This window comes from Phacochoerus africanus, chromosome 2 (assembly GCF_016906955.1).
Source record: "Phacochoerus africanus isolate WHEZ1 chromosome 2, ROS_Pafr_v1, whole genome shotgun sequence".
In the NCBI taxonomy this organism is placed as follows: Eukaryota; Metazoa; Chordata; class Mammalia; order Artiodactyla; family Suidae; genus Phacochoerus; species Phacochoerus africanus.
The window spans coordinates 110,781,422-110,805,466 of NC_062545.1; the positions used below are offsets into that span (position 1 = coordinate 110,781,422).

Below are 24,045 nucleotides of genomic sequence, written 5' to 3' on the forward strand. Positions count from 1 at the left end.
GCCAAGTGCTACCTGCACCCACTCCTGTGCCCCCAACACCCTCTCCTGATCTCCTAGAGCCTTTACATTCCCACACTGGACAAAGTATCTCCTCTCTTCCAGAGCCAGCCATCCCAAAGGGGGCCAATGCCAGAAACCCAAGTCTCTTGACTTGTTAGCTTTGCCCCATGCCTCAAGTTAGAAGGAGTCACTTCCTTCGAGGTGGAGGAAGATGCTGGAGACTTGCTTACAAGAGGAAACGAGACCTCCAGGGCCACCTGCTGGGCAGGAGAGGTGCCACCTGGGCAGTGGATACCATTCTGGAGTCACTATCCATGACCACACTGGACAATGTGGGCTGGTGCGCCCAGTCCTGCATGGACCTCTGGCTGGGATTTAACTGTCACAGGGTGTGAGGGAAGGTGTGAGGCTGAGATGCCGCCACAGAGGTCCCCATGCCCTTTCACTGTAGAATAACTGGGCAGAAACAAGGGCCAAAATGCTTTGTGGTACAGAATGATTCACCATAAAAAAAAAAAAAAATGATTGTAGGTCAGCCTATCATTATCATTACGACGGCAAATCAACCAGGGATTCGGTAATGACTCCGTCTGTATACCCTTGGTTGTTTCAATACACCTTCACAGTCTTATCCAACAACCCAGGGAAAGAGAAAGTGCTGCCCCTTGTAAGTGGAAAATGAAACAATGGCTAGAGCTGAGGGCTGAGCCACCACCATACAGCCCTGCAGTGCTCAGATCTTCAAGGGCAGTGCAGGGTCTATCCTCCACAGTTCCAGGGACATGGAAATGCTATCTTGCAATAGAACTTACCATATTTATCCCAATCACGCCACAACGTCATAAACCACCACAGGATAAAGGACTAAAGGCATCTATGCCAACAATTTCCAGAAAGTCAACAACAACTTCTTGCCTCCAATCTGCTTCATAATATTAAACTCTGGCATCTGCTCAAGAGAAGTCTGACAAAGGTTTGCCAACCGCCAGTAGACAAAGGAGCCAGTGGAACTCTTGGGACGCCACCCTCACCTCTAATTCTGCAAACCAAATTCCCAAGGTACTGTCACTGAACCTTCTCTTTTCTTAAAGCTGAACTGGAAGGGAGTAAATGCACACCCCTACACACAAACATAGATTCTATTTGTATAAAATTCTAAAAAATGCAAACTCTAGTGGCAGAAAGCAGATCAGTGATTGCCAGGGGATGAATCGGGGAATGAAGGGATTACAGAAGGGTATGAAAACTTGTTGAGGTGATGGATATGTGCATTATCTTCATTGTGGTGATGGTTTCTCTTCATAGGTCAAAACTGTTCAAATTTTAAACTTTAAAAAGGTGTCATTTATCTTATATTAATTATACCTCAATAAAGCCATTTAAAAAAAGGAGGGGAAAAAAACCCACACAAATAACATCCTGCCCCATCCTGGCATTTCCATTCAGAGCTTATCCTCCTGGTCCACCAAGGAGGAGAAGGTTGGCCAGGCCTGGCACACTTCCCTGGGACTCACCCTGTGGGTGGGAGCCCAGAAGGAGTGTGATCTCCACTCACGTGGCCAGCTAGGACCTCTCCTTGCTGGAAGGCAAAGCCATTATTTCTGCTTGAGTTCACTCATTTCAAATATTAACTTTTAATTACCTGCAATGAAGACAATAAACACAGGGCCTACGGGTTCAAGGGCACACTGAGACCTCTATAGCAACTCTGTCGGTGATGACAAGAGTTGACCGGCTTCTCTGAAAGGAGTGTGGACTCTTCTGGTGATGCAAGTAATATAAATAGTTCATCCACTGAAACTCTATTCTCAAGCTACCTAGATATGCAACAGCAGAGCTCATTCATCTTAGTTTCTCTCCTTCCCAACCATCCAACATATAACCACTGGAAAGGCTTTCCTGAATATGGTACACCTTGTCATGCAGAACAAGCATGGTCAGAAGCTCATTACACCCTCTTGGCCAATGGGTGAAAACTGGATTAATCTCCTGGGATATTGGGATATAATAAGAAATACGTATTTGGTCTTTATCCTCCGTTCCCAGCACAAAGTTCCTACATGGTATTCATAATAAACCCCTTTAGCAGAGGATATAAATGGACATTTCTCCAAAGGGGACATACAGGCAGTAGGCATGTGAAGGGATGCTCAACACCACTAACTGGTGGAGAAATGCAAATCAAAACTAGAGTGAGGGAGCTCCCCTCTGTGCACAGTGGGTTAAAAATCTAACTGCAACAGCTCAGGCTGCTGTGGGGGCATGGGACTGATCCCTGGCCCAGCGCAGGGGGTTAAAGGATCTGGTGTTGCCTAAGCTCAGATTTAATCCCTGGCCAGGGGAACTTCCATATGCCATGGATGGGGGAACAAAAACCAAAAAAAAAAAAAAAAAAAAAATTCCATCACTGTTGGTAGGAAGGTTTGTGGGTAGATGGAGCTACTGTAGAAAACAGTATAGCTGTTCCTCAGGAAACTAAAAACAGAATTACCATACGATTCAGCAATCCCACTCCTAGGAATATATCTGGACAAAACTCTAATTCAAAATGACAGGGAATTCTCTTGTGGGTGCAGCAAGTTAAGGATCCAGCGTCATCACTACAGTGGCTTGGGTAGCTGCCACAGTGTGGGTTTAATTCCTCACCCAGGACCTTTCATATGCTGTGAGTGCAGCCAAAAAAAAAAAAAAAAAAAAAAACCAAAAAGATACATGCAGTTCTGTGTTCACAGCAGCACTACTCACAGCAGATGAATGGACAAAGAAGATGCGGTACTGTTAATGAAGCATGCTGTGCTGATTACTGATGCAGAAAATGAGGATGATATGGGTATTGTATGTGTTGCTGTAATAAATTAAAGAGAAGAATTTAAATAGCCAGCAAACATACACTTTAAATAACATGAAATATTTGATTTCCTATTCAGATGGTCTCTGCCCTGCCAAACTAATTTTACTGTTTATTAAAAAGATAACCTCTATAGTTTCAGCTAAAAAAAAAAAAGATGTGGTATACAGATACAATGGAATACCACTCAGCCATAAAAAAGAATGAAATAATGCCATTTGCAGCAACATGGGTGCAACTAGAGATTATCAAACTAAGCAAAGTTAAGTAGAAAGAGGAAGACAAATACTTTATGATATCACTTTTATGTGGAATTGAAAATATGGCACAAATGAACCTATCTACACAACAGAAACAAATGCATAGACATAGAGAACAGACTTGTGGTTGCCAAAGGGAGGGGGGATGAACTGGTAATTTGGGGTTAGTAGATGCAAATTATTACATTTAGAATGGATAAGCAATGAGATTGTACTGTACAACCCAGGGAACTACAGTTAGTCTGGTGGGAGGGAGCACGATAGGAAAGAATATAAAAAAGAATGGGGAGTTCCCTTTGTGGTGCAGCAGAAGCAAATCCCACTAGTATCCAGGAGGATGAGGGTTCAAACTTTGCCCTCGTTCAGTGGGTTAAGGATCCGGTATTGCAGTGAGCTGTGGTGCAGGCTGGCAGCTGCAGCTCCGATTTGACCCCTGAGAACTTCCATATGCTGTGGGTGTGGCCCTCAAAAAAAAATGTGTATAAGTGTATAACTGAGACACCTTACTCTATAGCAGAAATTGTCACAACACTGTAAATCAACAGTACTTCAATTTTTTTTTAAAAAAGCCCTACATTGTAAATCAACCATATTTCAACAAAACTTTAAAAAGTGGGGGGGGAAAAAGCCCCTTAAGCTTTACCTCAGTTGATGCTAAAGAGGTGATGAAGCTTGGAGGATGGGGGATGGCTTCCAGAGGAATCATGTGATTAGAAGGTTGGAACTTTCAACCCTACCCCCCGTCTCTGGGGAGAGACAAGAGGCTAGGAATTGAATTCAATGTCAATGGTAAATGATTTAATCAATCACACCTGTGTCATGAAGCCTCCATAAAAGCCCTAAACAACTGGGTTCAGAGTGCTTCCATCACATGGAGGTGCTGGGAGGGTGGTACACCCAGAGAGGGCATGGACACTCTGTGCCCTTTCTCCATACCTGGACCTATGTACCTATTTATCTGGCTGTTCATCTGTATCCTTTGTAATATCATTTATAATAAACTGGCAAATGTAAGTCAATGGTCACCTGACTTTGTGAGCTGTTCTAGCTAATTATCAGACCTGAGGGAGTCATCGGAACCTGCAATTTATAGTCAGAAGTGCGGGTGACAACCTGGGACTTGCAACTGATGCCTAAAGTGGGGGCGGTCTTGTGAGACCGAGCCCTTAACCTGTGGGGTCTGCAATAGCTCCAGAAAGTTAATGTCAAAACTGAGTTAAGGAAGCTCCCCTGTGGTACAGTGGGTCAATGATCTAGTGTTGCCACAGCTGCAGCTATGGTGCAGCTTTCAACTGCAGCGCAGGTTTGATCCCTGGCTTGGGAGCTTCCATATGCCATGGGTGTGATGGGAAAAAAAAAAAAAAAAAGGCTGTTTAAAAAAAAAGAATTGAGTTAAACTGTAGAACACCCACTTGGTGTCCAATGAGGATTGCTTGGTGTGGAAAGACCCACACATTTGGTGTCAAAAGTGTTATAAGTAAAGGAAATAGCGTTTTCCTTTATCTTCTATAATTCAAAGTTATTTTCAACTGATTTTCTCATACTTCCTCATTTAAAAGCAAATCACTTAATGTACAATTACTGTCTGCTAAGCACAGATGAAGTGAGAGTAATTCAACCATAATTTAGATGAGTACCTACATTCAATGATAACTGGTATCACAATCTCATTTAGGGAGACAGAAATCATTAACCATAATATACAGAAGAGTAGTGTGAAAAGATGCTATGTGTCTATGAACAGAAGAATGACTAAACAAAATATATCCATAAGACGGAATAACATTCAGCAAAAAGTTGCAAATTACTGATATATCCCCAAACATGAACGACCTGCGTGTGTTACTGTATGCAAATTATTTCTTGATTTAAAAAATATATATTTTAGGAGCCCACAGTGGAAAAAGCCACTTGTTTTTCTGAGTCTAAACAGGAAAGACTTCACAAAAGGTGACAATTGAGCAAGCTCTTGAAGGGGGAATACAATGCTTTCCGGTTGGAGCTAAAAACAAGATCAGAGATGGAGGTAAGAACCCAATAAAAAAATGGGCATAAGACCTAAACAGACATTTCTCCAAAGAAGACAGACAAATGGCCAAGAAGTGCATGAAAAGATGCTCAACATCACTAATTACTAGAGAAATCAAATCAAAACTATGAGGTATCACTTCAGACTACAAGGTATCACCATTCAGAATGGCCATGATCAAAATGTCTACAAATAATAAATTCTGGAGAGGATGTGGAGAAAAGGGAAGCCTCCACTGTTGGTGGGAATATAAATCGATACAATCATTATGGAAAACAGTATGGACATTCCTTAATAAACAAAAATCTGATCTAGCAATCCCACTCCTGGGCATATATTTGGAGAAAACCATAATTTGAAAAGATACACACACCTCAATGTTCACTGCAGCACTGTTTACAATAGCCAAGACACAAAAGCAAGCTAAATGTCCATTGACAGATGAATGGATAAAGAAGATGTGATATATATGTATATATATGATATATACATACATATATATGATGGCATACTACTCAGCCATTAAAAAAAAAATGAAATAATGCGGAGTTCCCATACTGGCTCAGTGGTTAACAAATCTAAGAACCATGAGGTTGTGGGTTCAATCCCTGGCCTTGCTCAGTGGGTTCAGGATCCAGCATTGCCGTGAGATGTGGTGTAGGTCACAGACGCAGCTCAGATCCCACGTTGCTGTGTCTCTGGCGTAGAATGGTGGCTACAGCTCTGATAAGACCCCTAGCCTGGGAACCTCCATATGCCGCAGAAGCAGCCCAAGAAATGGCAAAAAGACAAAAAAAAAAAAAAAGAGAGAGAGAGAGAGAATAAAAAAAAGAGAAATAATGCCATTGCAGCAACATGGAAGCTACTAGAGATTATCATACTAACTGAGGTCAGATAAAGAAAAACCAATATCATGATATCACTTATAGGCGGAATCCAAAAAAAAAAAACATAAATGAACTTATTTACAAAACAAATAGATTCAAAGACTTCAAAAACAAATGAGGTTACCAGGGGAGAAGGGGCATGGACACAGATTAGGAGTTTGGGATTAACATATACAAAAACAGTACTAGGTATAAAACAGATAAATAACAAGGTCCTAACTGTACAGTGCAGAGAAATCTACTCAATAGCTTGTAATAATCCATAATAGAAATGAATCTGAAAAAATGTGGGTATAAACACAACTGAATCACTTTACTGTACACTTGAAACTAACATAACCTTGTGAATTAACTACATGTCAATTAAAAAAAAAAGTTGTGGAGGTAAGAGAGTCCCTAGGGCATCCTAAATAGAGCCTCAGGGATGTGGTGAGAAGGTTTGGGAAGGGAGGAGAGGGAATGGTGGGGGCAGGAAAATGGCTGGGATCAGAGTGTGGAGGCCTTGTATGATACACACTTTCTAATCAAAACAAAAAGAAATCACAGGAGTTCCCGTTGTGGCGAAACAGGATCAGTGGTGTCTTGGGAGCCCTGGGACACAGGTTCGATTCCCAGCCTAGCACAGTGATTTAAGGGTCCACTGGCGTTGCCGCAGCTGTGGCTTAGGTTGCAACTGTGGCTTAGATCTTATACCTGGCCCAGGAGCTGCATATGCCACAGGGTAGCTGGAAAAGGAAAAAAAAAATCATGGAAGAACCCAGATTATGGCTTTTTCTGATTACATAAATAATATATACTCATTAAAAAACAGATTTTTTAAAACATACAAATATTATGTATAAAGCCAAAAGTCTCCCACAATCCTAACTCCTGTGTATGTGTGTATTTTGACATTCATTTAAAAATTTTTAATAAAATAGATCTTACCTATTTTTACTATTATATTCTTGGTATCTAGCACAATGCATGGCATAAAAAATGCTTATCGAACAGAAGAATGGTAACTTGCTTTTGTTTTCTAAGACATTCCAAATATTCTCATTCTTTTTAATGGCTGTAAAGTGTTCTCAGTACCTATGAGACTATTACAAGATTTTTATGTATTTGGATCTATTTCTGTGGGATGGATCCTAGAAAAGAAACTGCTGGTTCAAAAAATGCTTATGTTGGCACTCCCATGTGGCTCAGCTGGCTTAAGGATTCAGTGTTGTCACTGCAGTGGCCTCACTTGATGTTATGGCTTGGGTTTGATCCTTGGCCCAGGAACTTCTGCATGCCATGGCATGGCTGAAAAAAACGCATATCTCAAAATTTTATAGATATCATAGATTTTGCTAAATTACCACCCCAAAGGACTACTGATTTGTTTTCTCAAATATGATGCTCCCACCATATGCTCAACAATTTTTTTCATTCTATCGAGATGTAATTGACATACGGCTCTGTATAAATTTAAGGTGTATGGTATAATGACATAACTTACATACATCATGAAATGATTGCCACAATAATTTTAGTGAACATCCATCATCTTATACAGATACAAAATGTAAGAAACAAAAAAAAATGTGTGTGATGAGAACTCTTAGGATTTACTCTTTTTTGGGGTTGGAGGCCACATCTGTGGCATATGGAAGTTCCCAGGCTAGGGGTCAAATCGGAGTTGCAGCTGTCAGCCTATGCCACAGCCACAGCGGATCCAAGCCACAATTGCAAACTATGCCACCACTTGCTGAGCAAGGTCAGAGATCAAACCTGTATCCTCATGGATACTAATCAGATTCTTTAACCCACTGAATAACAGCCACAGTGAGAACTCTAGGATTCATTGTCTTAACTTTCATATATATGACATACAGCAGTATTGCTTACACTTATCATGAATGTTATATCCCTAGAGCATATTTATCTTATAACCAGAAGTTTGTAGTACTTTTTGACTGCTTTCATTCAACTCCCCTTTCCCCCAACTTCCTGCCTCTTAGTAACCATAAATTTGATCTTTTTGTTTTCTTGTTTTGGTGTTTTCATTTTTTTGCTTTTTAGGGCTGCATTCACAGCATATGGAAATTCCAAGGCTAGGGGTTGAGTCATAGCTACAGCTGCCAGCCTACACCATAGCCATAGCAACTTGGGATCTGAGTGGAGTCTGCGACCTACACCACAGCTCATGGCAACGCCAGATCCCCAACCCACTGAGGGAGGCCAGGGATCAACCCGCATTCTAATGGATACTAGTCGGATTAGTTTCTTCTAAGCCACAAGGGGAACTAACTTTCTGTTTGCTTATTTTTGAAGTATATTTGACCTACAACACTATGTTGGTTCCTGTTACACAACAAAGTGTTTTGGCATTTCCGTACATTTCAAAATGATCACCACAATAAATCTAGTTACAAAGTGTCACCATCCAAAGATATTACTTAGTTATTGACTGTATTCCCCACACTGTACACTTTATACCTGTGACATATATTTTGCAACTGGAAATTTGTACCTTAATCTCCTTCATCTGTTACTTTCCTCTCCCCACACCTGTTTTGTTCACCTCTCCACACTACCTGTTTTGTTCACTGTATCTACAACTCTGTTTCTGTTTTATTATGTGTATTTGTTTTGTTTTTTAGATTCTACATGTAAGTGAAATCATACTGTATTTGTCCTTCTCTGATGACTTATTTCACATAGTATAATACCTTCTAGGTCCACCCATGTTGTAAATCGCAAGACTTCATTCTTTTTATGGATGGGTAATACTCCATAGTATATAGTATATATTCCTATATATATATGTGTGTGTGTGTGTGCGAGTGTGTGTATAAACTATATACTATAGTGTATATATATAATAGCACCTTGTTTTTTATGGCTACAGGTGTGGCATATGGAAGTTCCTAGCCCAGGAACTGAATCACAGCCCTGGCAATGCTGGATCCTTTAACCCAATGTACTGGGCCTGGGATTGAAACTGCACCTTTGCAGGAACCAGAGCTGCTACAGTCGAATTCTTAACCCACCGCCTCACAGCAAGAACTCCTAGCATATCTTCTGTTCATCTGTTGATAGGCACTTGGGTTGCTTCCATATCTTGGCTATTGTAAATAATGCTGTAATGAACAGCTTATGTTTACTTTGGATAAATACCCAGGAGTAGAACTGATGGATCACACGATAGTTCTACTTTTAATTATTTGAGGAACCTCCATACTGTTTTCCATAGTGGCTGCACCAATTTACATTCCCACCAAGAGTGCATGAGGGCTCCCTTTGCTCCACATCCTCGCCAACACTTGTTACTTGTGCTCTTTTTGATGATAGGCATTTTGACAGGTGTAAGGTCACTATGGTTTTGATTTGCATTTCCCTGATGATTAGTGATATTCAGCATCTTTTCATGTGTCTGTTGGCCAGATGTATATCTTCTTTGGAAAGACAACTATTCAGATACTCTGCCCATTTTTTAATTGGGCTAGGTGGATTTTTTTGTTATGTCTTGTTTCGATGTTGGAGTTCATGAGTTCTTTACATATTCTGGATATTAACCCTTTATCAATGAAAAATATGCCCAGAGTGTTCTTCGTAACAAAGGCCTGCTGTTCAGGAAAAAAGTTCAAGAGCTTTATCCCACCTGGAAGAAGGGCATGTCTCCCACTCCAGCCCCCTTCAGCCTTCCTGTCTCATCTAAGGGGAGGAAAAGAGCTAAAAGACCCTTAGTTGAGGGACATAGCCCCACAAAAAAACCTGAGATTTAGTCTCAAAATTAGAATACATAAACTCTCTCTCACACCAATCTTACTGCCACACCAATAAGGTTCCAATATAAAAACTGGATTATAGCTCAAGACAGAGTCTTTCTTTGGGGAAGAGCTTGGTGGTGGTGGTGGGGGAATCCCAAAGTCAAGAAGGGAGACAAAAACAAGGATGCTAGAGGAACTTGTGCCTTTGGTACCTAAAGCTGCAGCAAACATTAGAGTCCAGCTCTTGCCCAGACTGACAGAAAGGTCTATTTATGTCAGTTTTATTACCCAGTACATGATGTCCAGATTTCAATAAATAATTATGAGACATGTTAAGAGGCCAGAAAAAATAGTCTGAAGAAATATAGGGATATTCAGATTTTCCACTTCTTGGTGAGTTTTTTAAGAATTTGTCTATTTCATCTAAGTTTTTAACCTATTGCTTTTAAGTGTTTCATAATATTCCTTTTTTATTTAATAATGTAGAGGCTGCAGTGATGTCTTTTATTCCTGATATTCATAATGTGTGTCCTATTTTTCTCCTTATTAACTGAATAGAGCTTTACTGACTAATGATTGTTCTCAAAGAATCAGATTTTTGCTTTACTGGTTTCTCCACTGTTTTTCTGCTTTCTATTTGATTTCTGCTATTCTCTTCATTACTTCTTTTCTTCTGCTTATTTTAGCTTCAGTTTGCTCCTGCTTCTAGTTTTTTAAGAAGAAACTTAAGTTCTTGCTTTTACACATTTTAACTTATCTAATTAAGCATTTAATGCTAAAAAACTTCCCACTCTATTCTCTCCTCAGGGACTTTGCTTTGATAGCCATCCCCTCTCCTGGATTATCAACTTTTCCCTTTCCCCTGACTCATTCTCATCTTCTTATAAACATACTGTTACAGTACGATATTATAGGTGGGAAAAAAGGGGAGAAAAATGCCCTTTCTTGCCCTCACATCCTCCTCAGTCTAGCATCCCATCCCCCTACTATAATTACGTGGTTATCTGTACTCTATATGCTGTGGCTACTTTATCTCCCAATCTCTACAATCTATCCCACTTAGGCATTCACCTCTACACTGAAATTGCTTTTATCAAGGTCACCAGAAAACTCCACCTCTCCATATGCAACAATCAATTCTTATTCCTCATCTTACTCATTGCTCAGCAGCATTCGGCCGACTGTCCCCTGGCTCTCAGGCCACCACTCTCTCCTGGTTTTCCTTCTTTCCTTGGTGATGTTCCCAGCCTGCCCTTTCCAATCTGTTAACTGGAGTGCCCCAGGGTTCAGTCCTCCTCCCTCCACCTTTTCCTGGTGATATACATCCATTACCTAGGGGCCTTTCATCCACTCCTAAAACTTTAAGTATCATCTTATGTATTCAAGTTATTCTATATTCTTTCCTAATCTGTAGCTGTCCCATATATTCCCTGAGAACAAAGATCTCCACTGTCCTATATTTTTCCATCCTTCTAAAATATCTAACACAGGAGGCAAGAATATTCAATGGAGAAAAGATGGTCTCTTCAACAAGTGGTGCTGGGAAAACTGGTCAGCTACATGCAAAAGAATGAAATTAGAACATTCTCTCACACCATACACAAATATAAACTCAAAATGGATTAAAGGCCTAAATGTAAGGCTAGATACTATAAAACTCTTGAGGGAAATATAAGAAGAACCGTCTTTGACATAAACTGCAGCAATATCTTTTTGGATCCACCTCCCAGAGAAATGAAAATAAAAACAAAAATAAATGGGACCTAATTAAAATTAAAAGCTTTTCCACAGCAAAGTAAACGATTAAAAAAATGAAAAGACAACCCACAGAATGGGAGAAAATCTTTGCAAATGAAGCGACCAACAAGGGATTAATCTCTAAAATATAAAAATATCTCATACAGCTTTATATTAAAAATATTAATAATATTAAATTAAACATTCTAATATTAACATTAAATATTCTTAAATATTTCAAATATATTAATATTGTGTTATTAATATTAAAATATTAATAATATTAATCTCTAAAATATACAAATATCTCATACAGCTTTATATTAAAAAACTAATCAAAAAATGATCAGGAAATAGACATTTCTCCAAAAGAAGACAGATGGAAAAAAAAAAAAGATATCCAACATCACTAACCATTAGAGAAATGTAAATCAAAACTACAATGAGATATCACATCATACCAGTCAGAATGGCCATCATCAAGTTGTCTACAAACAACAGATGCTAGAGAGGGTGTGGAGAAAAGGAAATCCTCCTACACTGTTAGTGAGAATGTAAATTAGTACAACCACTATGGAGAAGAGTAAGACATTCCTTAAAACTAAATATAGAACTATCATATGATCCAGCAATTCCACTCTTGGGCATCTATCCAGAGAAACCATAACTGGAAAAGATACATGCACCTCAGTGTTCATTGCAGCACTATTCACAATAGCTAGATATGGACACAAACTAAATGTTCATTGACAGAGGAATAGATAAAGATGTGGTATATATATGTCTATAGACACACATACACGCATATACATACACAATGGAATATTACTTAGCCATAAAAAGGATGAAATATTGCCATTTGCAGCAACACCAATGGACCTACAGATTATCATACTAAATGAAGTCGACAGAGAAAGAGAAATATCATATGATATCACTAATAAGTGATATGTGGAAATATGTGGAATCTTAAAAATGATAAAAATAAACTTATTTACAAAAGAGAAACAGACTCACAAGACTTCAAAAACAAACTTATGGTTACCAAAGGGGAAAGGTGGAGATGAGGGACAAATTAAGCATCTGGGATTAACATATACACACCACTATATATAAAATAGATAACCAACAAGTACCTATTGTATAGCACAGGGACTTACACTCAATATTGTATAATAACCTATATGGGAAAAAGAACTGATATATATATATATATATATATATATATATATATATATATATAAAATAATTCAATCGCTTTAATGTACACTTGAAACTAACACAACACTGTAAGTCAACTATAATCCAATAATTTTTTTAAAAAACAATTACTGTTATTTTTTTAAAAAATAAAGCATCTAGGAGATGGGATTAAGATGGCAGAATAGAAGGACTGGAACTCAACTTCTCTCATAAAAACAACAAAATTACAACTAAATGCTGAACAACCTTCAACCAAATGGACTGGGAACTTTCAAAAAGATATCCTACTACAGAAGACAAAGAAGAGGCCACATCAAGAGGAGGAAGGGCGATTACACGATATAAGCAACCCCATACCTCCTTGGTTGGAAGCCCACAGACTGGAAAGTAACTGTATCACAAAGACTCACTTATAGGAGTGAGAGATGCAGACAAAGCCTTTGACAAAATCCAACACCCATTTCTGATAAAAACCCTTCAGAAAGTGTGCATGGAGGGAACCTGCCTCAACATAATAAAGGCCATATATGACAAACTCAGAGATAACATCCTTCTCAATGGTGAAAAACTGAAAAAATTCCCACTGATATCAGAAACAAGACAAGGATGTCCACTCTCGCCACTAGTATTCAACATGGTTTTGGAAGTCCTAGCCATAGCAATCAGAGAAGTAAAAGAAATAAAAGGAATCCCAATTGGAAAGAGAAAGAAGTAAAACTATCACTATTTGCAGATGACATGATACTATACCTAGAGAATCCTAGACTCTACCAGAAAACTGTTAGAGCTCATCAATAAATTTGGCAAAGTTGCAGGATAATTAATACATGAAAATTGACTGCATTTCTATATACTAACAATGAAAGATCAGAAAGAAAAATTAGGAAAACAATCTCATTTACCATCACATCAAAAAGAATAAAATACTTAGGAATAAACCTGCCTAGAGACAAAAGACCTGTACTCTGAAAACTGTAAGATGCTGGTGAAAGAAATCAAAGATGACACAAACAGATGGAAAGAAGTACCATACCCTTGGATTGGAAGAATCAATATTGTCAAAATGACTATACTACCCAAGGGAATCTGCAGATTCAAAGCAATCCCTACCAAATCACCAAGGACATTTTTCACAGAACTAGAACAAAATATTTTAAAGTTTGTCTGGAAGCAAAAAAGACCCAGCGTAGCCAAAGACATCCTGAGAAAAAAAAAAAATAGAGCTGGAGGAATCAGGCTCCCTCACTTCAGACTATACTACAAAGCTACAGTCACCTAATTCATATGGTACTGGCATAAAGACAGAAATATACATCAGTGGAACAAGATAGAAAGCCCAGAATTAAACCCATGTACCTACAGTCAACATCTATGACAGAGGAGGCAAGAATATACAATGGAGAAAAGACAGCCCCTTCAACAGGTGGTGCTAGGAAAACTGGATAGCCACATGCAAAAGAATGAAATTAGAACACCTCCCAACACCACACACAAAAATAAATTTAAAATGGATTAAAGACCTAGATGTAAGACCAGACACTATAAAACTCTTAGGAAAACATAGGCCAAACACTCTCCAACATAAACCACAGCAATATCTTCTCAGATCCATCTCCTAAAGTAATGACAATAAAAACAGAAATAAACAAATGGGACTTAATTAAACTTAAAAGTTTTTTCACAGCAAAGGAAACCCTAAACAAAATGAAAAGATGATGCACAGAATGGGAGAAAATATTTGCAAATGAAGTGATTGACAAAGGATTATTCTCCAAAATTTATAAACACCTCCTACTGCTCAATACAAAAAAAAAAAAAAAAGAACCCCATCAAAAAATGGGCAGAAGATCTAAACAGACAATTCTCCAAAGAAGACATACAGACGGCCAAAAAACACATGAAAAGATGTTCAACATCACTCATTATTAGAGAATTGCAAATCAAAACCACTATGAGGTACCACCACCTTACACCAGCCAGAATGGCCATCATCAAAAAGTTTACAAACAAAACGTGCTGGAGAGGATGTGGAGAAAAGGGAACCCTATTACACTCTTGGTGGGAATGTAAATTGGTGCAATCACTGTGGAAAACCGTATGGAGATGCCTCAGAAAACTAAAAATAGAACTCCCATTTGATCCAGCAATCCCACTCCTGGGCATCTATCCAGAGAAAAACATGGCTCAAAAAGACACATGTACTCTAATGTTCATTGCAGCACTATATACAATTGCCAAGACATTTGAAACAACCTAAATGTCCATTGACAGAGGAGTGGATAAAGAAGATGTGGTACATTTACACAATGGAATATTACTCAGCCATTAAAAAGAAAGAAATGACATGGATGGACCTATAAATTATTATGCTAAGTGAAGTCAGTCAGATGGTGAGGAACCAATATCAAATGCTATCACTTACATGTGGAATCCAAAAAAAGGACACAATGAACTTCTTTGAAGAACAGATACTGACTCACAGACTTTGGAAAACCTATGGTTTCCAAAGGAAACAGGTTGGGGGGTGGGGGGATGCACAGGGAGTTTGGGATGGAAATACTGTAAAATTTGGTTGTGATGATCATTGCACAACTATAAATGTAATAAAATTCATTGAGTTATAAAACAAAACAAAACAAAATAAATAAAGCATCTAGGAATTCCTGTCATGGCTCAGTGGTTAATGAACCCAACTAGTATCCATGAGGATGAGGGTTTCATTCCTGGCCTTGCTCAGTGGGTTAAGGATCCAGCACTGCCATGAGCTGTGGTATAGGTTGCAGACCTGGCTTGGATCCCGAGTCGCTGTGGCTGTGGCATAGGCTGGCAGCTACAGCTCTGATTTGACCCCTAGCCTGGGCGCCTCCATATGCCATGGGTACTGCCCTAAAAAGACAAAGGGTAAATAAATAAATAAATAAAGCATCTAGCACAATGTTCTGTGCATGGTAAGCCTTGATTAAACAATGTCGACTTCATCTCTGATTTTGCAAGCACAGAAAATATGTATGGTTTTACCATTAGACAGAAGCAGGAGGATTTACAGTGACCCATACTTACGCAACAAGAACCACCTACTTATTATTGAAGATTAAAACCAAGACCTGCTTAGGGCTCGTAATCTATTGTCGTCCTCTTAGAATGTGTCAAATCCCCGATTTTTTTTTTTTTTTTTACTGAGACTCAGACCAGAATCCAGTGAGTGGTTCCTTCTAATCAGCATTTTCAATGAGATGCAGGTAAAATACGCAGTTCTTTCCACTGGAGGTTTCTCAGGTGTTGAGGCTGGTCACACAAACCAGTAAGAATTAGACTAGAGCAGCAATTTCATTGTGGAAGGGCCAAAAAAAAATTGCACATGAATCTGGGCTCTTCCCTGAGGATGGCGCACATTTTCCATTACCTGCCCAGTCAGCCCAGGGAGCCCTGGATCCCAAGGATATTTCATCTAATAACACAGATAACATAAACCTGGAGCAGCCTCATTTCAAATCAGAGTGAAGAGGCATCACGTGGTTCTGAGTTTCAGGCTGTAACAACTGTCATTGCAGCTGTCTGATGGTGTAGGCCAACTTCAGCCCCTTAGCTGCCTGGTCTCTACATCAAGGAGAGGAAAAACAAAATGATTCTATAGGCTGCTCGGGGTCACCCGGGAGAAACTAAATTGTACCCTCCTAGTATTCCATGATGTTTTATAAATTCGCTGTTTTACAATTACTTGGATTTTTCAAGGTAAGCTTCCAGGACCTCTGAAGATTTTCCTCTTCTTGGTTTATGACACCTCGAAGAACTTCTCCGCAATGAACTGTTTCTGAACACACAGAAACGAAACTGGCCTTAGGAATTTTCAACCCAATAACAAAGATTTCTCTTTGAAAAAAGTCTCAGGTTTCACCAGTTACAAATAATTTGATGTACAGTCAAGTTTTTTAGGAGACAAAATAACAAATACGGAAGGATACACTATTCCAAAGAAGAGGAAACATGAGAAACGATAGTGACAAACAATCTTTTTATTGTTTGCTGAAAAATACAAGTCTGGAAAGACTCTATTGCATTGTGTATTGAACGCAAGGTCTGATATTGCAAGTATATATGACATGACAGTAGGACTTAAAGAAAATGATACATATTGTACATAGAGTGCCCCCACTCCCCTAAAACACAAAAATGTAATGGAATGAGGTTAAAGTCTTTTATTAAATGAGGAATGTAAACACTGCCATCATAAACAAAGTGCTCTAAGCAAAGAACTTTAAAATTGTTTTGCTGTGATGTTTACATTGTCTACCTACAGTGAGGAAGGGTAGGGCCCAGGAAAAACTTAGCCAGCAAAAAGCTGGAACTCTCAAGGAGCTTTTCTCAGGGGGCAGGCTGCTGATGCCCAAGACAGGTTGCTGCCCTGGATTCCTGGAGCCCTCGGGCCGCTCTGACCATGAATCCTTATCTTGGGGCTCGTGTGAGCTGAGTGAGAAGAGCGCCAGTTAGAAGGAAACTTCTGTCACGACTGTTTATCCTGTACCAACCCTACAGATAAGAACACCTAGCATTTTTGATGTGTATCTGCCACTCTTGGCAAACACTGAAATGTGCGTGGGAAGAAAAATATTCACACTGGGAACAAAAGCCATTTTCTGTCCAGTCTGCAGAGAGCATTTATTCCCTCCAGCCATGTTTTCACTAAGCTGCTCGAAAAGAGGCTGCTACTACTCTATTGCCAGTCATGCAGGTCAGGGTCAAGGGTAACAAAACTTCTCCAGTTAACAACTTCTAATTCAAGTGAGTTAAAAATAACATACGTTTAGTAGAGAACCAACATCGATCTCGATTATTCCCAGGGCCACACAGTCAAGTGCTGCAACCATATTCACATTCCAGAGTCAGCTTTACTACAGCCACACTTCCCTCCCAACTAAGAAAGCCCTGCGTGGAGGAGAAATACAGACGATTACTACCACCTCCTCGCCAAACACTAGCAGGGCTCAGAAAGCTCATTATAGATAACAAATGCAAAAAATAAAAATTTGAAAAATAAATTTGCATCTCAGTATATACACAGAAAAGGAGGAAGACTACTCTCCCTCCGGAATTCCTTGGCATCAGGCAAAGCAAGGCTATTCGCAACAAGACTGCTTAAGCTGACTATGGCAATGCTGACAAGAGAAAAAGGACTACAAAGCTCCGTTATTTCCAGGTAATCAAAGATTATGAAATAATTTCCTGAACTAAGACAAGAGTCTCACTGTCAAAGAAATTTTTCGTACTGTCCGAGATGCTTTTAGAAATGAAATTTCACAATATCCCAGATTCTTAAACTATTAACACACAGAGGACATCCTCAGAGCTCAAATATGAGTAATACTAATGTTCTCAGATATTTCCACACTTTATACATCAGCAAATATTTCATCAGACTGTCGATTTAAGGGACCTGCAAGTCAAGAGTAATAACCAACTCTGTATTTTTCTTATCCTGCTCCTCAAAGAACACTACACTCCAACAGGAATGAAACTCAGTTCAGTGGGTATCTTGTTCACCTCAGCTCCAAGCAGTAAGTTTCACTGTTCTGTCTCTGTGACCTTGATTCTTCCAATGACTTGTCTAAAGAAAATCTTGTATAAGAGTCCACTTTATGGGTGGACAATTGCAAACCCCAGTGGAAGCATTGGTATTTGTGCCAAAGTAAACTTTAGAGAAATACTTGTTCTTGCTTATGGGACTACCTACAACCTTTCTAGAAATTCTACTCCTCCTGACTCCCTAGAGTGACAAATTCAAGTAATTTAAACATGAGAGGGGATTTCATAGACAAAGGTCTAGTTCACATATAAGGTTCTAGAAGGATGTGTGACTAGCCCAAAATCCTGGCCGTGTTCCACTTTAAATATGTCCATTATCCTTCCCCAGCACAGGATCATCAAATTCTTCATCTTTCCTTTCGCTGGTGAGCCCCCTCATTGCTGCTTCTATGACTTCTGGCTGTTCTACTGCACAGAAGGGATTCACTGAGGTTCTCACTTTAACGTGGGGGAATTTCCATTTCACACCATCGGCTCCCCAAAAACCTTTCTAGTTTGCAAAGGTACAATTACTCTTTACAAAGGAAACCAAAAGGATTGTTTGGAAGCTGAACAAGAATCTTAGATATTCCTATAAAGAGAATGCTATATCTGCCAGTAAAACCCAGCGGCATTCACAAGATCTAAATATGATATGGGATATATAAAAGCATGAATTTGGCATAAGACAGATTTCCAATTTTCCACTATGCCACTGGGGGGAAGTGCTAGTTGGTATCACAGAATTATAAGTGTCAACACCACCCTACTGACTTGTAAACTTCTGCCAGTTCCAGTGAAGCCTGTCCCAGGATTCAGGACTCAGCAACCTGCAGAGATGCTCAGACACAGGACAATGGACCTCACTTCAACTAGTCCAGCAGCCAGCACTCAGCAGGTAAACGCTGCCTTGGGGCAGAGCTCATGAAAAGCCTTAAGCCCAGGAAAGACTTACAAGTTGCATAAAGATTCTTTGTTTTATAATAGCTTCCCAGGAATTCAGAAAATAATTGGTTTTCAGTCAAAGAAACAGAATTTATGCTCAGAAACAACATAATGCTTCTAAAAAGCCAGCTTGAGAATGGAAAAACTGAAGAAAACACAGCTAATTCATCAATGGCTTACTTTGGCTAAATAATCACAGTAAGTCAGTGCAATTCATTATTGGGGTTAGAAGCATGGCCTATCATGTTGTACATGAAAGTTCACGGAGATGATAGCCCTTTAGCCTTTTGTGACTTCAGAACTTGAAAGACAAAGGCGAACCAGGATTTGACATTCAGACACTTACTGGCCCAGCAAAGCTGAGTTGGGACACAGCTAAACATCTGGTTCTTAGTCACTTACACTGTTCTCAGGAATTTCCTATTTGGATGCCAACAGTTCTCAACCTGGCTGCATATCGGAGTCATCTAGGAAGCTTTAAAAAATTACCAAATGGTCAGACCAATTAAATCTGGAGGGTAGAGCCCAGAAATCAGTATTCTTTATGTCTCCTCAGGAGATTCTCACGTGCAGCCATGCACACCTCGGATGCATCCCCTTCAGAAAGCTGTTTCATGAAAGCCATATAGCAGCTAGACAGTTTGTTTGTTTGTTTCCCTAAATTCCACCAGAGAAAGGGATTTTTAGAAAAAGGCACAGTTGTGCTTCCTCTCAAGAGGCAGCTTACTGTTTGAGAAGCGCTGGTTCTCGGAGGTTATCTGGAGCGCTGGTTGAAGAGGAGGAAGTCCTTGTCTTGGCAGAGCAGGCAGAGCTTCAGGCTCCGGCAGCTGCCTCCAGAAACAAAGAAGGCCCAGGTGCCCGTGAGCACCATGATGATGTATGACAACACCAGATTGAATCCATAATGAGGACTTATGAAGGTCTGCAAAGGGAAAATCAATCGTTATTTATGTGACTGCTTGGGTAATAACAGCAAACTTGTTAAACATGTGGAATGAGCAAAGACGAAGTAAAATAAGAAATAGCTGCCATAGCTAAGGTGTGTTTCACCAACATCGGATGTGTGTCATGTGCTGAAGAGCACCTGTACCCACAAAGACATACAGGACTACCCCAGTCAACAGAAACTAGCCAGATATCAAATGGCAACCCTCGGATTTCCTGTCGTGGCACAGAGGAAATGAATCTTATCCATGAGGACATAGGTTCGATCCCTGGCCTCTCTCAGTGGGTTCAGGATCTGGCATTGCCGTGAGCTGTGGTGTAGGTTGCAGACAAGGCTTGGATCCCGCATTGCTGTGGCTATGGTGTAGGCTGGTGCTTACAGCTCCAATTCAACCCCTAGCCTGGGAACCTCCATATGCTGTGGGTGCGGCCCGCCAAAAAATGGCAACCCTAGCAGGTAATCAGAATCCAGACCCAATGAAATACCCAACAGAAGACACATGTTATATAACCTGGGCCCAGTTTTATAATCAATCCTGTATTAACTGGCTCTTAAAATGTGCAAGAAAGTGAGACAAATCCAAATGACTTTAGAATAAATCCTTAGTATACAAGGGAACAGGAGGGACAGCATCTCTTCAGCAGCACAATCACGATGGATTCTAAAAGTTCATTTAAAAAACAGTGATGAGGAGTTCCTGCTGTAGAGCAGTGGGTTAGGGATCTGGCATTGCTGTAAGCCATGGTGTAGGTCGCAGAGATGGCTTGAATCCTGCGCTGCTGTGGCTGTGGCAGGCAGCTGTAGCTCTGATTCAACCCCTAGCCTGGGAACCTCCACATGCCACCGGTGCAGCCCTAAAAAGAAAAGAAAAGAAAACAAAACAAAACAAAAACCGAAAAACAAAAACAGGAGATACCATAAATGCCTTTCTGCTGTGGAATGGATAAATTATGGTAGAGTCACACAGCAGAGTACTATTTTGCAATGAAAGAGTAATCAATAGTTATATACGGATTAATATCACAAATAGAAGGTTGAGTGAAAAGAGACACAAGAGCAAATACTGTATAGTTCTGCTTACATAAAATACCAAAAGTCAGGGCAAACCATGGCATCAGAAGTCAGGACTGTGGTTACCTCTGGGGGAGCAGTACAGTAGCACGAGGATGCTCATGGAGCTGATAATGTTTAGTTTTCATTTGGGTTTGAGTTACAAAGATGTGTTCACACTGCAAAAATTCATCAAGATGTACACTTCTGATCTGCATATGTGTCTGTAATAGGTTATTATAGTAAAACAATTACTACCTAAACATTCTCTGAAATCTGTCATTCAGAGATAACTACTGTTCACATGTTGGTATGTGATCTTTCCAGTTTTCTGGTTTTTTTTTTTTTTTGTCTTTTGTCTTTGTTGTTGTTGCTATTTCTTGGGCCATTCCCACGGCATATGGAGGTTCCCAGGCTACGGGTTGAATCCGAGCTGCAGCCACCGGCCTACGCCAGAGCCACAGCAACGCAGGATCCGAGCCGTGTCTGCAACCTACACCACAGCTCACAGCAACGCCGGATCATTAACCCACTGAGCAAGGGCAGGGACCGAACCCGCAACCTCATGGTTCCTAGTCAGATTCGTTAACCACTGCGCCACGACGGGAACTCCCTGGGTTCTTTTTAATTGTTAAAAAGAATAATATCAGGTATTCAACATTCAATAGCAGTTACTGGCCACCTAGGACGTGCTAGGGATTCAGGGTACAAAGACTGACAAGACAGGTCCCATTCTTGATGAACAAACTCTAATTGGAGAGGAGATGTAAAAACTGATGCAAAAATAATGCTGATCTGGGAATGGGGTTATAACACAGCTGCATGTAAGGGCTAGTGATAGTGCTAGATTGGAAATGCGCACTGTCTCCAGGGAGGCCTTACATGGAATGGACAGGAGTTTCCAAACCAACCTACGTTAAGGGGAGATAAGTCACTGCAGGTAAAACAGCATGAACAATGGCACACCTGCTGGGGATCCATGCCAGATCAGTTTAGATGGAGTGCCTGCTATGAACTATGGGGAGAAGCAAAAGGTACATTATGCACCAGTAAGATCAGTAAGAGCTTATATCAAACAAAGAAGTCTGGGTTTTATTCCACTGGCATCTGCTACAGCTAATCTGTTTCTCCTCGTTATCACACTGACTTTAGGACACCTGGATCCTGGTTCTCCTCCTACTAGGACTAAGCTGCTCCTTAGTCTCTTTCCCTGGCTCCTCCCCTTGCCCCAACCTCAATGTTGGAGTGTCCCAGGGCTTAGTCCTTGGGCCTCTTCTCCTATCTGCTTGTACTCACTACTTGTAATTGTCTTTTTGAGACTGGATTTCTCTCCCAAACTCCAGACCTTTTCACCTGACTGCCTAACTGACATCTCCACTTGAATAGGCACCTCCAAGGTAATGTGCCCTGATCTCCCTCACAAGGGATCATCCTAGCTAATGAGGACTCCATCCTTCAAGCTAAGCAAACTATAATTTTATATGATGCTATGAAGCCATTAAAACTTAAATATTAAAAGGATTTATAATAACATGGAAATTGCTTAAGATATGTTCTATAAAATAAGCATAATGCAAGACAAATTCAGGATGACTATATCCATCAAAAGAGAGACATATACACTGACAAGCCAGGCTCACCAAGAAGAAAAGAGAGAGAACCCAATAGACAAGATAAAACATGAAAAAGGATCAACCAATATTGCAGAAACACACACAAAAAAATCATGAGAGAATACCATAAACAATTTTTTTTTGTCTTTTTTTGCTATTTCTTTGGGCCACTCCCGCGGCACATGGAGGTTCCCAGGCTAGGGGTTGAGTCGGAGCTACAGCCACTGGCCTATGCCAGACCCACAGCAACGTGGGATCTGAGCCGCGTCCGCAACCTACACCACAGCTCACAGCAATGCCGGATCATTAACCCACTGAGCAAGGGCAAGGACCGAACCCGCAACCTCATGGTTCCCAGTTGGATTCGTTAACCACTGCGCCACGACGGGAACTCCACCATAAACAATTACATGCCAACAAATTCAATAGCCTAGAAGAAATGAACAAGTTTCTAGAAACAGAGAGCCCACCAAAATTAAATCAAGAATAGATAGGAGTTCCCATTGTGGCTTAGCATGTTAAGAACCTTACTAGAATCCATGGTGATGTGGGTTTGATCCCTGGCCTCACTCAGTGGGTTAAGGATCCAGCATTGCCACGAGTTGTGGCATAGGTCACAGATGTGGCTCGATTCTGGCATTGCTCTGGCTGTGGCATAGGCCAGCAGCTGCAGCTCCAATTAGACCCCTAGCCTGGGAAATTTCATATGTTGTGGTTCAGTGCTAAAAAGACCAAAAAAAAAAAAATACATAATTTGAACAGATTGATCACCAGATGTGAAATAGAATCTGTAAAACAAAACAAAACAAAACAAAACTCCCCACAAACAAAAGTCCAGGACCAGATGGCTTCACAGGCAGCTTCCACCAAATACACAAAGATGATTTTTACGAATCCCTCTCAAACTCTTCCAAAAGATTGAAGAGGAGGGAACACTACCAAAGATATTTTATGAAGCCACCATCACCCAGATGCCAAAAACAGACAAAGATACTACCAAAAAAGAAAATGACAGGCCAATATCTTCAATGAATATAGATGCAAAAATTCCCAACAAAATATTAGCAAACAAAATCCAACAACCCATAAAAAGGATCATACAACTGACCAAGTGGGATTCATCCTAAGTTCACAAAAATGGTTCAACATATGTGAATCAATCAATGTGATACACCACACTAACCAAAGACAAGACAAAAACCAAACGGTCATCTCAATAGATACCAAAAAA

At 40.1% G+C, this 24,045-nt stretch overlaps 1 protein-coding gene across 6 annotated transcripts in view; it reads right to left on the minus strand.

The window, feature by feature from the left end:
* Nucleotides 1-24,045, minus strand: part of APH1B (aph-1 homolog B, gamma-secretase subunit) — a 214,118-nt gene that overhangs the window by 160,800 nt on the left and 29,273 nt on the right. For 5 of the 6 annotated variants that reach the window (XR_007133044.1, XR_007133043.1, XR_007133042.1 and 2 more), the window contains exon 6: nt 19,933-20,127. Coding sequence is in view for 2 of the 6 variants with exons in the window: in XM_047766067.1 (XP_047622023.1) it covers nt 19,960-20,127 (168 nt within the window). In the remaining 4 variants the exon portion in view is untranslated. Of the gene's footprint in view, nt 1-16,696; nt 20,128-24,045 lie in introns of those variants that run through there. The other variant, XM_047766050.1, reaches the window with a different exon arrangement.